This window comes from Berghia stephanieae, chromosome 14, assembly GCF_034508935.2.
Source record: "Berghia stephanieae isolate SIO BIC M18660-M18661 chromosome 14, UCSD_Bste_1.3, whole genome shotgun sequence".
Classification (NCBI taxonomy): Eukaryota; Metazoa; Mollusca; class Gastropoda; order Nudibranchia; family Aeolidiidae; genus Berghia; species Berghia stephanieae.
In genome coordinates, this window is record NC_088373.1 from 3,827,539 (window position 1) to 3,842,538 (window position 15,000).

At 32.9% G+C, this 15,000-nt stretch overlaps 1 protein-coding gene across 1 annotated transcript in view; it reads left to right on the forward strand.

The window, feature by feature from the left end:
• LOC144960163 (uncharacterized) overlaps positions 1-15,000 on the forward strand; it is a 59,923-nt gene that overhangs the window by 44,748 nt on the left and 175 nt on the right. The window contains exons 10-12 of the mRNA XM_078893170.1: positions 7,448-7,566; positions 10,982-11,002; positions 11,635-15,000. The exon at positions 11,635-15,000 is cut by the window's right edge and continues 175 nt beyond it. Coding sequence (XP_078749296.1) covers positions 7,448-7,566; positions 10,982-11,002; positions 11,635-11,846 — 352 coding nt within the window. The 3' untranslated portion in view covers positions 11,847-15,000. The remainder of the gene's footprint in view (positions 1-7,447; positions 7,567-10,981; positions 11,003-11,634) is intronic.

Sequence of the window (15,000 nt, forward strand, 5' to 3'; positions counted from 1 at the left end):
GAATTTTTTAACCTTTTATTTGGTATCACCTAGGATTAGAATGTTTTAACCTTTTTTGTATACCTAGGATTGAGGAAGATTTTTAACACTTTTTTTGTATCACCTAGGATTGAGAGAATGTTTTTGTAACCTTTTTTTTGGTATCACCTGGATTGAGAAATATTTTGTAACCTTTATTTTGGTTACCTAGATTGAAGAAGGATTTTGTACTTTTATTTTGTTGTAACCTGGATTGAGAATGTAATTTGAACCTTTATTTTGTATCACCTGATTGAGATAGATTATTTTAACCTTTTATTTGTATCACTAGGTTGAGAGAAGTATTTTTTACCTTTTATTTTGGTATCACCTATATGAGAGAATGTATTTTGTAACCTTTATTTTGGATACATGGTTAGGAATTATTTTGTAACCTTTTTTTGTTAACCTTAGGATTGAGAGAATGTAATTTTTATTTTATTTTTGATTACTAGTTTGAGAACTGTTTTTTAACCTTTTATTTGGTACACCTGGATTGGAGAATGTATTTTTAACTTTTATTTGGTATACAAGTTGAGAAATGTTTTGTACTTTTATTTTGTTGGTATCCCTGGATGAGAATGTATTTTGTAACCTTTTATTTTGGTATCACCTAGGATTGAGAGAATGTATTTTGTAACCTTTTATTTTGGTATCACCTATGATTGAGAGAATGTATTTTGTAACCTTTTATTTTGTATCACCTAGGATTGAGAGAATGTATTTGTAACCTTTTTTTTGGTATCACCTAGGATTGAGAGAATGTATTTTGTAACCTTTTATTTTGGTATCACCTAGGATTGAGAGAATGTATTTTGTAACCTTTTATTTTGGTATCACCTAGGATTGAGAGAAGTATTTTGTAACCTTTTATTTGGTATCACCTAGGATGAGAGAATGTATTTTGTAACCTTTTATTTTGGTATCACCTAGGATTGAGAGAATGTATTTTTGTAACCTTATTTATTTTGGTATCACCTAGGATTGAGAGAATGTATTTTGTAACCTTTTATTTGGTATCACCTAGGATTGAAGAATGTATTTTGTAACTTTTATTTTGGTATCACTAGGATTGAGAGAATGTTTTTTAACCTTTTATTTTGGTATCACCTAGGATTGAGAGAATGTATTTTGTAACTTTTATTTTGGTATCACCTAGGATTGAGAGAATGTATTTGTAACCTTTTATTTTGGTATCACTAGGATTGAGAGAATGTATTTTGTAACCTTTTATTTTGGTATCACCTAGGATTGTAGAGAATGTATTTTGTAACCTTTTATTTTGGTATCACCTAGGATTGAGAGAATGTATTTTGTAACCTTTTATTTGGTATCACCTAGGATTGAGAGAATGTATTTTTAACTTTTATTTTGGTATCACCTAGGATTGAGAATGTATTTTGTAACCTTTTATTTTGGTATCACCTAGGATTGAGAGAATGTATTTTTAACCTTTTATTTGGTATCACCTAGGATTGAGAGAATGTATTTTGTAACCTTTTATTTTGGTATCACCTGGATTGAGAGAATGTATTTTGTAACCTTTTATTTTGGTATCACCTAGGATTGAGAGAATGTATTTTGTAACCTTTTATTTTGGTATCACCTAGGATTGAGAAATTGTATTTGTAACCTTTTATTTTGTATCACTTGGATTGAGAGAGTATTTTGTAACCTTTTATTTTGGTATCACCTAGGTTAGAGAATGTATTTTGTAACCTTTATTTTGGTATCACCTGGATTGAGAGAATGTATTTTGTAACCTTTTATTTTGGTATCACCTAGGATTGAGAGAATGTATTTTGTAACCTTTTTTTTGTACCTGGATTGAGAGAATGTATTTTGTAACCTTTTATTTTGGTATCACCTAGGATTGAGATAATGTATTTTATACTTTTATTCTGGTATAATAGGATTGAGAGAATTGTATTTTGTAACCTTTTATTTTGGTATACCTAGGATTGAAATGTATTTTTTAACTTTATTTTGGTAATTACTTGATTGAGAGAATGTATTTTGTAACCTTTAATTTGGTATACTATTGAGAAATTATTTTGTAACCTTTTATTTTGTAACCTTGATTGAGTGAATGTATTTTGTAACTTTATTTTGGTTCACTGGATTAAGGAATGTATTGAAACCTTTATTTTGGTACCTTATTTGGAGAAGTATTTTGTAACCTTTTATTTTGGTATTAACCTAGGATGAGAGAATGTATTTTGTAACTTTTATTTTGGTTACCTAGGATTGAGAGAATGTATTTTGTAACCTTTTATTTTGGTATCACCTAGGATTGAGAGAATGTATTTTGTAACCTTTTATTTTGGTATCACCGGGTTGAGAAATGTATTTTGTAACCTTTTATTTTGTACACTAAGATTTTGAATTATTTTGTACCTATTTGGATATGATTTTGAATTATTTTGTAACCTTTTATTTGGTAACTAGATTGAGAATTATTTTGTAACCTTTTATTTTGGTATACCTAGTTAAGAATGTATCTTGTAAATTTTTATTTTGGTTCCCTAGGATGAGAGAATGTATTTTGTAACCTTTTATTTTGGTATCCCTAGGATTGAGAGAATGTATTTTGTAACTTTTATTTTGGTATCACCTAGGATTGAGGAATGTATTTTGTAACCTTTTATTTTGGTATCACCTAGGATTGAGAGAATGTATTTTGTAACCTTTTATTTTGGTATCCTAGGATTGAGAGAATGTATTTTAACCTTTTATTTTGGTACACCTAGGATTGAGAGAATGTTATTTTGGTAACCTTGATTGGACACCTAGATTGAAGAAGTTTTTTAACCTTTTATTTGGTATACTAGGATTGAGAAATGTATTTTGTAACCTTTTATTTGGTATCACCTAGATTGATGAGATTTGATTGTAACTTTTATTTTGTAACCTTAATTTTGTATGGTATTTGATAACTTTTATTTTGTACCTTTTATTGGATACGGATATTATTTTGTAACCTTTTATTTTGGTATCACCTAGGATGAGAGAATGTATTTTGTAACCTTTTATTTTGGTATCACCTAGGATTGAGAATGTATTTTGTAACCTTTTATTTTGGTATCACCTAGGATTGAGAGAATGATTTTGTAACTTTTATTTTGGTATCACCTAGGATTGAGAGAATGATTTTGTAACCTTTTATTTGATACTAGTTTGAAATTATTGGTTGAAGTTTTGTATTTTGTTAATCTGAGAATGGATTTTGAACCTTTTATTTTGGTATCACCTATGGAATGATTTGACTTTATTTTGTAACTTTGATTAGTGTACTGTGGAAATTATTTTGAACTTTTACTGTTGAAGATGTATTTTTAACCTTTATTTTGGACAGGATTGAGAATGTATTTTGTAACCTTTTTATTGGTATCACCTGGATGAGAGAATGTATTTTGTAACCTTTTATTTTGGTATCACCTAGATTGAGAGAATGTATTTTTAACCTTTTATTTTTTCACCTATTGAGAGAATGTATTTTGTAACCTTTTATTTTGGTATCACCTAGGATTAGGAATGTATTTGTAACCTTTTATTTTATATAGATATTGAACTGTATTTTGTAACCTGTTATGTGATACTTAAATTTTTCTTTAAATTTGAACCTTATTGGAATGATTGAACATTATTTTTATTTACCTAGGATTGAGAGAATGTATTTTGTAACCTTTATTTGTATCCCTTGAGATTTTAACTTTATTTGTATACCTTTTATTTTGTAACCTTTATTGGAACTATTGAATTATTTTGTAACTTATGGAAAGATTGAATTATTTTTAACCTATTGATATTGTAAAATTTTATTTTGGTCACTAGGATTGAGAGAATGTATTTTGTAACCTTTTATTTGGTATCACCTAGGATTGAGAGAATGTATTTTTAACCTTTTTTTTGGTATCACTAGGATTGGAGAATGTATTTGTAACCTTTTTTTGGTATCACCTAGGATTGAGAAATGTATTTTGTACCTTATGAAATGATTTGTAACTTTTATTTTGTATACCTAGGATTGAGAGAATGTATTTTTAACCTTTTATTTTGGTATCACCTAGGATTGAGAGAATGTATTTTGTAACCTTTTATTTTGGTATCACCTAGGATTGAGAGAATGTATTTGTAACCTTTTATTTTGGTATCACCTAGGATTGAGAGAATGTATTTTGTAACCTTTTATTTTGGTATCACCTAGGATTGAGAGAATGTATTTTGTAACCTTTTATTTGGTATCACCTAGGATTGAGAGAATGTATTTTGTAACCTTTTTTTTGGTATCACCTAGGAGAAGTATGTAATTATTTTGTATACCTTTTAATTTGGTAGTCAAGATTGTAGGAATTATTTTGTAACCTGATTGATGAGTATACCTAGATTTGAATTGTTTTTATACCTTTTATTTTGGTATCACTAGGATTGATGAGATTTTTATAACCTTTTAATTTGGTATCCCGATTGTAAGAATATTTTATTTTTTTGGTATCACCTAGGATTGAGGAATGTATTTTGTAACCTTTTATTTTGGTATCACCTAGGATTGAGAGAATGTATTTTGATACCTTTTTTTGGTATCACCTAGGATTGAAGAATGTATTTTTTTTAACTTTTTACTTAGGATTGAGAAATAGGATTTGATAACTTTATTTTAACCTTTATTTGGTAACAGGATTTAGTGAACTGTTATTTTGTATACCTATTTATTTTGGTATCACCTAGGATTGAGAGAATGTATTTTGTAACCTTTTATTTTGTATCACCTAGGATTGAGAGAATGTATTTTGTAACCTTTTATTTTGGTATCACCTAGGATTGAGAGAATGTATTTTGTAACCTTTTATTTTGGTATCACCTAGGATTGAGAGAATGTATTTTGTAACCTTTTATTTTGGTATCACCTAGGATTGAGAGAATGTATTTTGTAACCTTTTATTTTGGTATCACCTAGGATTGAGAGAATGTATTTTGTAACCTTTTATTTTGGTATCACCTAGGATTGAGAGAATGTATTTTGTAACCTTTTATTTTGGTATCACCTAGGATTGAGAGAATGTATTTTGTAACCTTTTATTTTGGTATCACCTAGGATTGAGAGAATGTATTTTGTAACCTTTTATTTTGGTATCACCTAGGATTGAGAGAATGTATTTTGTAACCTTTTATTTTGGTATCACCTAGGATTGAGAGAATGTATTTTGTAACCTTTATTTTGGTATCACCTAGGATTGAGAGAATGTATTTTATAACCTTTTATTTTGGTATCACCTAGGATTGAGAGAATGTATTTTGTAACCTTTTATTTTCGTATCACCTAGGATTGAGAGAATGTATTTTATAACCTTTTATTTTGGTATCACCTAGGATTGAGAGAATGTATTTTGTAACCTTTTATTTTGGTATCACCTAGGATTGAGAGAATGTATTTTGTAACCTTTTATTTTGGTATCACCTAGGATTGAGAGAATGTATTTTATAACCTTTTATTTTGGTATCACCTAGGATTGAGAGAATGTATTTTATAACCTTTTATTTTGGTATCACCTAGGATTGAGAGAATGTATTTTGTAACCTTTTATTTTGGTATCACCTAGGATTGAGAGAATGTATTTTATAACCTTTTATTTTGGTATCACCTAGGATTGAGAGAATGTATTTTGTAACCTTTTATTTTGGTATCACCTAGGATTGAGAGAATGTATTTTGTAACCTTTTATTTTGGTATCACCTAGGATTGAGAGAATGTATTTTATAACCTTTTATTTTGGTATCACCTAGGATTGAGAGAATGTATTTTATAACCTTTTATTTTGGTATCACCTAGGATTGAGAGAATGTATTTTGTAACCTTTTATTTTGGTATCACCTAGGATTGAGAGAATGTATTTTGTAACCTTTTATTTTGGTATCACCTAGGATTGAGAGAATGTATTTTGTAACCTTTTATTTTGGTATCACCTAGGATTGAGAGAATGTATTTTATAACCTTTTATTTTGGTATCACCTAGGATTGAGAGAATGTATTTTGTAACCTTTTATTTTGGTATCACCTAGGATTGAGAGAATGTATTTTGTAACCTTTTATTTTGGTATCACCTAGGATTGAGAGAATGTATTTTGTAACCTTTTATTTTGGTATCACCTAGGATTGAGAGAATGTATTTTATAACCTTTTATTTTGGTATCACCTAGGATTGAGAGAATGTATTTTATAACCTTTTATTTTGGTATCACCTAGGATTGAGAGAATGTATTTTATAACCTTTTATTTTGGTATCACCTAGGATTGAGAGAATGTATTTTGTAACCTTTTATTTTGGTATCACCTAGGATTGAGAGAATGTATTTTATAACCTTTTATTTTGGTATCACCTAGGATTGAGAGAATGTATTTTGTAACCTTTTATTTTGGTATCACCTAGGATTGAGAGAATGTATTTTATAACCTTTTATTTTGGTATCACCTAGGATTGAGAGAATGTATTTTGTAACCTTTTATTTTGGTATCACCTAGGATTGAGAGAATGTATTTTATAACCTTTTATTTTGGTATCACCTAGGATTGAGAGAATGTATTTTATAACCTTTTATTTTGGTATCACCTAGGATTGAGAGAATGTATTTTGTAACCTTTTATTTTGGTATCACCTAGGATTGAGAGAATGTATTTTATAACCTTTTATTTTGGTATCACCTAGGATTGAGAGAATGTATTTTATAACCTTTTATTTTGGTATCACCTAGGATTGAGAGAATGTATTTTATAACCTTTTATTTTGGTATCACCTAGGATTGAGAGAATGTATTTTATAACCTTTTATTTTGGTATCACCTAGGATTGAGAGAATGTATTTTATAACCTTTTATTTTGGTATCACCTAGGATTGAGAGAATGTATTTTGTAACCTTTTATTTTGGTATCACCTAGGATTGAGAGAATGTATTTTATAACCTTTTATTTTGGTATCACCTAGGATTGAGAGAATGTATTTTGTAACCTTTTAGTTTGGTATCACCTAGGATTGAGAGAATGTATTTTGTAACCTTTTATTTTTGTGTCTTGTTGTTTGTCTCCTGACAAAATCCAAGGGCCAAAACGTTGTTTGATTTTTGTGTTGTCCTCTTTTATATGAGTCACATTTACTCACTTTAGTTTTCTTTCCATCTTATTGACTCATTTAGGCATGTCTAGGTTTTGATTTATTACAAAGGATCATAGGGCCGGCTTATAATATTTTTGCTATCACGCTATTGTAAAATCAGATTGTCCCAAAAAGCAAAGAAATTATCATTATTATTATTATCGTCCAACACCTATATCAATTTGATAGAATACTTTACTACTTAGAGAGCTGATGGGTCACATAAGCATCTTTATATTTTCATATTAGTATTAGTGTAGTCTATCCTATTTATCTCGTAGACTGGTGGAGAAAGTTGGAACAGATCTGGAAAATTATTTGACAGGCTGCAATGTAACCAGTCACAATTTGTATCAGGTATCCAAAGTCATAGATAAACTCAACGGACCACGATTACAATGTAAGTATATTCCAATACCTTCCAATGTGAACATTTTGATGATTTGAAATTTTTGGGCTCTATCTGTCGACCAATAGAAGTGTATTTGATTCAAAAATACATTTTAAATCGAATGTATTTTATTAAGTTAGTTACAGTGACTGCTAGTTTGTTTTATTTTGAGTTTTCCTTTTGGTAATTGATACGTATCCTATGTAGAGGTATGCCACTGGCCTTCGGGTTGGAAGGTCCAGGGTTTGAGTCCCAGGCGGCGCATAGTTGAGTCCTTGAAAAATGTTCTTTCTTCACATTTTCTCACCATGCTCAGGTGTAAACTGAGTATCTGGGTGTTAACAGCATTGTCTCAGTCTGAAATAGTTGTAATATCTCCTACAGTTGTCATGTCTCGTCCTACATGTTAAGTGTTGTTTTTGGCTAGGGGCCCCTTTTAAAGCGTTTTGAGCTCGTTTAGTGGATATATCGCTTTATAAAAAGCTGAAGTTTTATTTCTCATTGAACTCAAATTAACTCTTTCAATGCAACTGACTGCTATGTATGGCCAGGGCGAACCTCATTCTAAGGAGTGGCGGTACATTTTGGCCAATCTTGTAGAAATATATTATAATAATGAACAAAGCAGAATTTCAATAAAATTACAATAAACAAAATTAGGATCATTTTCCATTCATTTTATAACAATGAATTAGCACCTGTAGGGGGGGAAGGGGTCATTAAATTGACAGGGAGGTACTTCCTGTGTCTTCTACTTCTATCCCCCTATATCTGTTTTTCAACGTGCTTTCTGTCTTTGTCTTGGAATGAGATTACTTAGTTTTGTCCTGGCCCTGGCTGGAGTTCTGACTGGGAGGGAAACAGTCAAATGCATAGTTTATTGTTTTGGGACATATTTTTTTCGTTGTAAATCATCTCTCTGTTATGTATTATTATATCTGTTATTTTTAATGTATAATGTAAGCATTTGAGTGTATTCCTCTTTGTTGGATTTTGTGCTTTTGTCCGGATGAGACTTATAGGTGACCTCAAACTAAGTACATTGGTGCTATGCTCTTGGAATCTACATCTGATCCCTATTTGTTCCCAGTTCCCCTTTGTATTACTTTTTCTTGTGTGCTATAATTGTAATTCTAGAACTTTTTAATATCCCATTTTCTTCCTTTTTACTGGCGCTGATATAACCTAAATGTGTTACAAGCGCCGTAAAACCCTTAAAAACAAACAAAACATTGTTGCAAGCGCAGTAAAACACAAACAATCAAATTGATGTTTTACGTCATATCTGAAGGTGGGAGAGGGGAGGAAACACTGGTTCCATTCCTCATATCATTTTGTTTGTCAATCGGGCCAATTTATGGGCCAAGTGACTCTCTGCTGAGCTAGTATAGAAGGAACGAAATTATGTCACTCAGCTCTTGGCTATTGTTTTTAACCACCCATTTTTATGAGTAGATTTCACTATATTGTATCAGACTATAAACGATTAAGGTTGCACATAGTCCTGTGTGTTGGTATGTTATAACTGGCTGGCAGATGTTGTGAGTGTATAAACTAAACACATAGCATCAATACGTTAAAGCTTACACATTTTTTTATTTTTTTTTTGGTAGGATTGTGATGAAGACACAAATTTCACCTCAGCCCTGACTGAAAGAGTGAAGACTGAATTTTTAGCACTAGGCTACCTCATTGTAATATCGTTAATATAAATTCTATAGGTACATTCAACATTAAAACTTGGAATAAAATTATATAAACAGTTAGAATTTATTTCAGTTTAGATACACCAAAAACAAATTTGAGTTAAAATATAGCGCGATATCCACTAAATTTGCTCAAAGCACATTACAAGCAATGATAAACATTTAAGACGCGTCATGATGCCTGCAAACTGCAAGGCAATTTTTTTTTTAAATTACATTTTTTTCTGACAGAGACAACACTGTTAACGGTCAGGTAGTCATTTTACTCCTGAGTAAGGTGAGAGAATGTGGGTAAAGAGCTTTGTCCAAGGACTCAACTATGCGAGGCATGATCGGGACTCGAAACCAGGATCTTCCACAAAGTCAAGAGAATTAGAGTACACGAGAATGATAATTTTGTTTAACAACTAAATTATTTTTAACAACCAGTCATTCCTGAAACAGTGGAAACTCAGCTCTCTCCACTAAGAATTGTAACACTTCCCAATGATTTATAAATCTAGACTTATTTTTGCCATTTTGGAGTTTATAAAGATAAATAGCTGAGTGGGGTACCTGACCTCCCATAGTGGGCAGGGAGACACTTACTGCTTTATCGCCCTATATCTGTTTTCCAACTTGCTTTCTGTCTTTGTCTTGGAATGAGTTTACTTGGTTCTGTCCTGTCCTGGCCGGATACCCTGGCTGAGATTGAAACAGTCAAATGTATAGTTAGAGTTTTGGGAGATAATATTTTTTTCCCTTGTAAATCATCTCTCTGTTGTGCACTGTATTATGTTTCTTTTTACATAATGATTGGAAACATTTGAGTGTATTCCTCTTAGTTGGGACCTGTGCTTGTGTCTGGATGAGACTTTTAGGTAATCTCAAACTAAGTACTCTGATATTAGTATACTCTTGGAATCTACATCTATTCCCTATTTGAACCAATTTCCCTTTGTCTTACTTTTTCTTGGGTGCTTTGATTGTAAATCTAGATCAGAATATTTTGACTATTCCATTTTCTTCTTTTTACTGGCGCTGATATGACCTAAATGTATTGCAAGCGCCGTAAAACCCTTTAAAACAAACAAAGGTCAATAGTTGCAATGTTTTATTTGTAAAAAAAAAAGCCTCGAGTATATGTATATATAGCGCAATATTCACTATACAAACTCAAAGCGGTTTACAAGGGTTCCCCAGCTAACAGTAACAGCAACAATTAACATGTAGGGCGAGAGACGTGGCACCTTTTAAGCGCTTTTGCTAGTCTTTTAGAAAAAGACAATGCTGTTCACGACCTCAGGTACTCATTTTACACCTGAGTACGGTGAAAGAATGTGAGTAAAGAGCTTTTTCTAAAGACTTAACTATGTGCTGATCTGTATATTATAGTAGCTATGTAAAGTATATGACATGTAAATCAGGAGTTTTGAATGATTATTTGTATAAGAGTGTAAGACCACAGGCCAAAAGAAAAGTTGATACCTATGTCCTTGAAAGCATGAAATGCGTGTTTGTTTTGTTTTTATTTATTGTCGTTTTATTTTTTTCTAGAGCTTTTCTTGGGGGGGGGGGGGGGGGTTGTTTGTGTGCTTTTTTTTTTTATTTTGGTTTTGTTTTGTTTGTTTCTGTTCTTTTGCTTTGCTATGTTTTCGGTTTTTGTTTGTTTGTTTTTATTTGTTTTTTTTTCAGTGGCTGTACTCTTTCTTCTTATTTCCTAATTCTCAACTATTCAGGTATGAAGGCAGGATACAACCGTAAGTAGAAAAAAAAATAATATGTTTTTAGTTTTATATGTGACCCTTCGCCTCAAAACGGTATTAAGTCGGGATGGTTAAGTTGTTGAAAATTGAATTTATAGTCAGAAAGATCAGACTTATGTTGAGTTTGTATCTTTTATTGAGAAGAATGGATACCATATTCTAGGGTGCTAGTGCCAACTATTTATATTTTTGACTAGTTTAACATTTAATTCGGCTTTTAAGCATCTGGTTCGTTCCGACATAATACCGTTTTGAGACGATGGGTCACAATATTTAGTCCATGTTAAAATTATAAGTTAATAAGGGATTACATTGATAAAGCTTGAGAGAGAGAGAGAGAGAGAGAGAGAGAGAGAGAGAGAGAGAGAGAGGTGGGGGGGGGAGAGACAGAAAGTGTAGAGGAGTAGAGAGAGAAAAGTATAGTAGAGAAAATTTCAAATAAAGAAAGACGGCATGTGCGCGCGTGCGTGTGTGTATGTGAGCGAGCGAGAGAGAGAGAGAGAGAGAGAGAGAGAGAGAAAGAGAGAGAGGGGGAGGGAGAGAGAGGAGAGATAGAGAGGGATAGAAAGAGCCAAATAAAATATACCATATTTATCAAATTTTTTTTTCTCCAATATTGATTGTAGTTCCTCAAAGAGAATGTGACTGTCCTGGTGGTTCAGGATCTAGAGATCAAGGCCAAGCTAATTCTCCTGATGGTTCAGGAATTAAAGGTCAAGGTCAAGCTAACTGTCCTGATGGTTCAGGATCTAAAGGTCAAGGTCAAGCTAGTTGGACAATTATCGTCCTCGTCAACATCATCATCATCCCAAATCTCTACAACTACAACAAGCTATAGCACATTGAGCACATTTAGTGGCTATTGCGCTACATAATGCACAATTTTAAGGAATATGACCCTGTAATGTTAAGATCCAGTTTGTTGCTTTGTGGTACTATAATTTCAATCCAGCGTGGCCCCCCCCCCCCCCCCCCCCCCCACTCCCACCCTAATTAGTAAGTTTTGAAAGGTTGTTTTCGACGAGAGTATGCTCTATGTTTCTTGTTTGTTGTTCGTTTGAGGTAAAATGAATGTTCAGATCGCCCAATATTGTTATTTTATTCTATTTGAAATTTAGTTCAGTGATGAGATCAGTAAATTCTTGTAAAAATTCAGTTGGTAAAAATTTCGGAGGATGATAGGTGCAGATGAATATGTAAGAGGTGTTTATTCTCTTTCATTGTTATTTACACGGATTCGAAACTAATGTATTGTTTTTCTTTTATATTGGTAATGTATTTTTCGAAGCTCTCGTGATATAATATATAAGTATAAGCGGTAGGTAGAGTTCTTGGCCTCCCATAGTGGGCAGGGTGGCACTTACTGTGTCTTCTATCCCTTTATAGCTGTTTTCCAATTTGCTTTTTGTCTTTGTCTTGGAATGAGATTACTTGGTTATTTTGAATGTATAATGTAAGCATTTGAGTGTATTCCTCTTTGTTGGATCTTGTGCTTGTGTCCGGATGAGACTTATAGGTGATCTCAAACTAAGGTCATTGATGGCATGCTCTTGGAATATACATCTGATCGCTATTTGTTCCCAGTTCCCCTTTTATTTGTTCCCAGTTCCCCTTTATCTAACTTTTTATTGGGTGCTTTTCTTGTAATTCTATATTTTGACTGTCCCATTTTCTTCCTTTTTACTGGCGCTGATATAACCTAAATGTGTTGCAAGCACCGTAAAACCCTTAAAAACAAAAAGCATATATAAAAGCTATTCCACCACCATTTCTGTCTGTTCGAGGGAACAACCTTGCAATATACGTTGACAGTTTCATTTGGTTTGCCACCTTTCTCTGTCAACTAGGTCTCAGTTATAATCAAGAGACCTATTTTTTTCGTCAATAATAGGTCAACAATATCAGACGTTTTGTTACGCACTGACTGTGTGTCGAGAATAATGCGACGTATGTCAGACTGTTTGTTTGTAATTTTCCTGAGCACATGTCCTGGTGGTGTCTGATCGATGTCTAAATTATAATCCTGGGCGGGGTTCCTGACCTCCCATAGCGGGCAGGGAGGTACATACTGTGTCTTCTATCCCCCTATGTCTGTTTTCCAACATGCTTTCTGTCTTTGTCTTGGAATGAGATTACTTGGTTTTGTGCTGGCCCTAGCTGGATACCCTAGCTGGGAGGGAAATAGTCAAATGTATAGTTAGTTTTGGGAGATGATATTTTTTTCCTTGTAAATCATCTCCGTGTTATGCACTGTATTGTTTTGTTTAAATATTATATATGATTTTTAAACATTTGAGTGATCCCTCTTCTTAGTTGGGACCTGGGCTTGTGTGTGGATGAGACTTTTACTTTTAGGTGATCTCAAACTAAGTACTTTGATAGCGTGCTCTTGGAATCTACATCTGTTTCCTATTTGAACAAATTCCCCTTTGTCTTACCTTTTCTTGGGTGCTTTAATTATAATTCTAGAACTTTTGACTATCCCATTTTCTTCCTTTTTACTGGCGCTGATATGACCTTAATGTGTTGCAAACGCCTTAAAACCCTTAAAAACAAACAAACATAAATTATAATCAGTGTTGAATGTCTGCTGTTTTTCTTTGTTTACAGTTTCCATATTGTTGTTGTGACAAGTATTGTCAATGTTGACCGTACTTATGTAGGTCAACATTGAAGGCCGTCTCTGTTCCATCTATTTATGTTTCGATAATGGATAAGGGTCCCAATGGCATGTTTTTTCCACGCCCTCTACCATTGTGTAGCAATGACTATCCCGCACAAATCTTTGGGCCTCTTTTTCACTCACGAAGTGCCCGAATTCGCGTCAAAATATGGGACGAAGCCGTTTCGTATATGCTATTTTAAAAAAATTAATTACGACGCTGTTTATCGATGAATATGACTGAAAGTTGGCACACAGTTAGAAAAAAGGTCATTTTAGATTATGTCAAGCAACAAAACTCGCGCGATGACCGTTAAAAATAGATTTTTATTCTTTGGAGTAAAATATTTCTAAAACTACCGGGCGTGGAGGTTTTGTCGCTGACAAGGTAATACATGAACATCTCTTTTTTATGGTTGTAAAATTTCATATGAATATGACGAGTACTTTTCCCGTATTTTACCAAACACCATCCTAATTTGCTCTTCAAGCTTCAATCTTTTAATCTATTTATTACGCAAGATACAACCAAAGGTCGAAAAAAATGCCAAAAAAGCGTCCCATATTTTCGCGTTTTTTTCCTCTTTGCGGGTCATCCAAATAAATGACACCTTTGAAACTGCATAACTTGTTTATTTATGAATGGATTCTCAAAATTCAAAAACATTTTTACTCAGTGGAGATAGGGCTTTGATTTTAGACAAAAATTTTCCTCAAAAAGAGAAAAAAACATTTTTCATAGTCATTGTGTATCGTCTGGCATTTATTAGCATCCACACGAAAATTAAAACTAAAATGGATAGTGGGCAGGGAGGTACATACTGTCTCGTCTATCCCTCTATCTGGCCCCCCAGGAAAACGCGACCGATGCGGCCGCATAATTTGCCACTTACCACAATGCGGACGCATAATTCACCTTTTACCGCATAATTATGCAAAATATGGTTTTTAGAGTGAATTTATGACCGTTAATTGTATGAAGAAAAATGAAACGAAAAATTCCGACAATGTTCCCAAATACGTGACAGTGACTTCCCTTTAAATTTGAAAGCCAGGGATTGACTTTTTAAGAGAGGTCCCATTTTTCAACCCCGCTAAGCTGCTCCTGTCTCCACCTTGGAATCAACTTGAGAGCCTCACAAAGCTGAAAACTGTACCCGAGGAGGAGATCAAGAGGTACACCCGGCAGCTTGGGCCCCTTGCGGTGAAGAACTCCATCACCTCTTCTGTTGAAGTGCCACATTTTTGGCAGTCCATTTCTGATGAAGTGCCCGCTTTGGCTGCTTGTGCCAAGTGGTACATATACACCACGATCAACAGCGCTGATGCT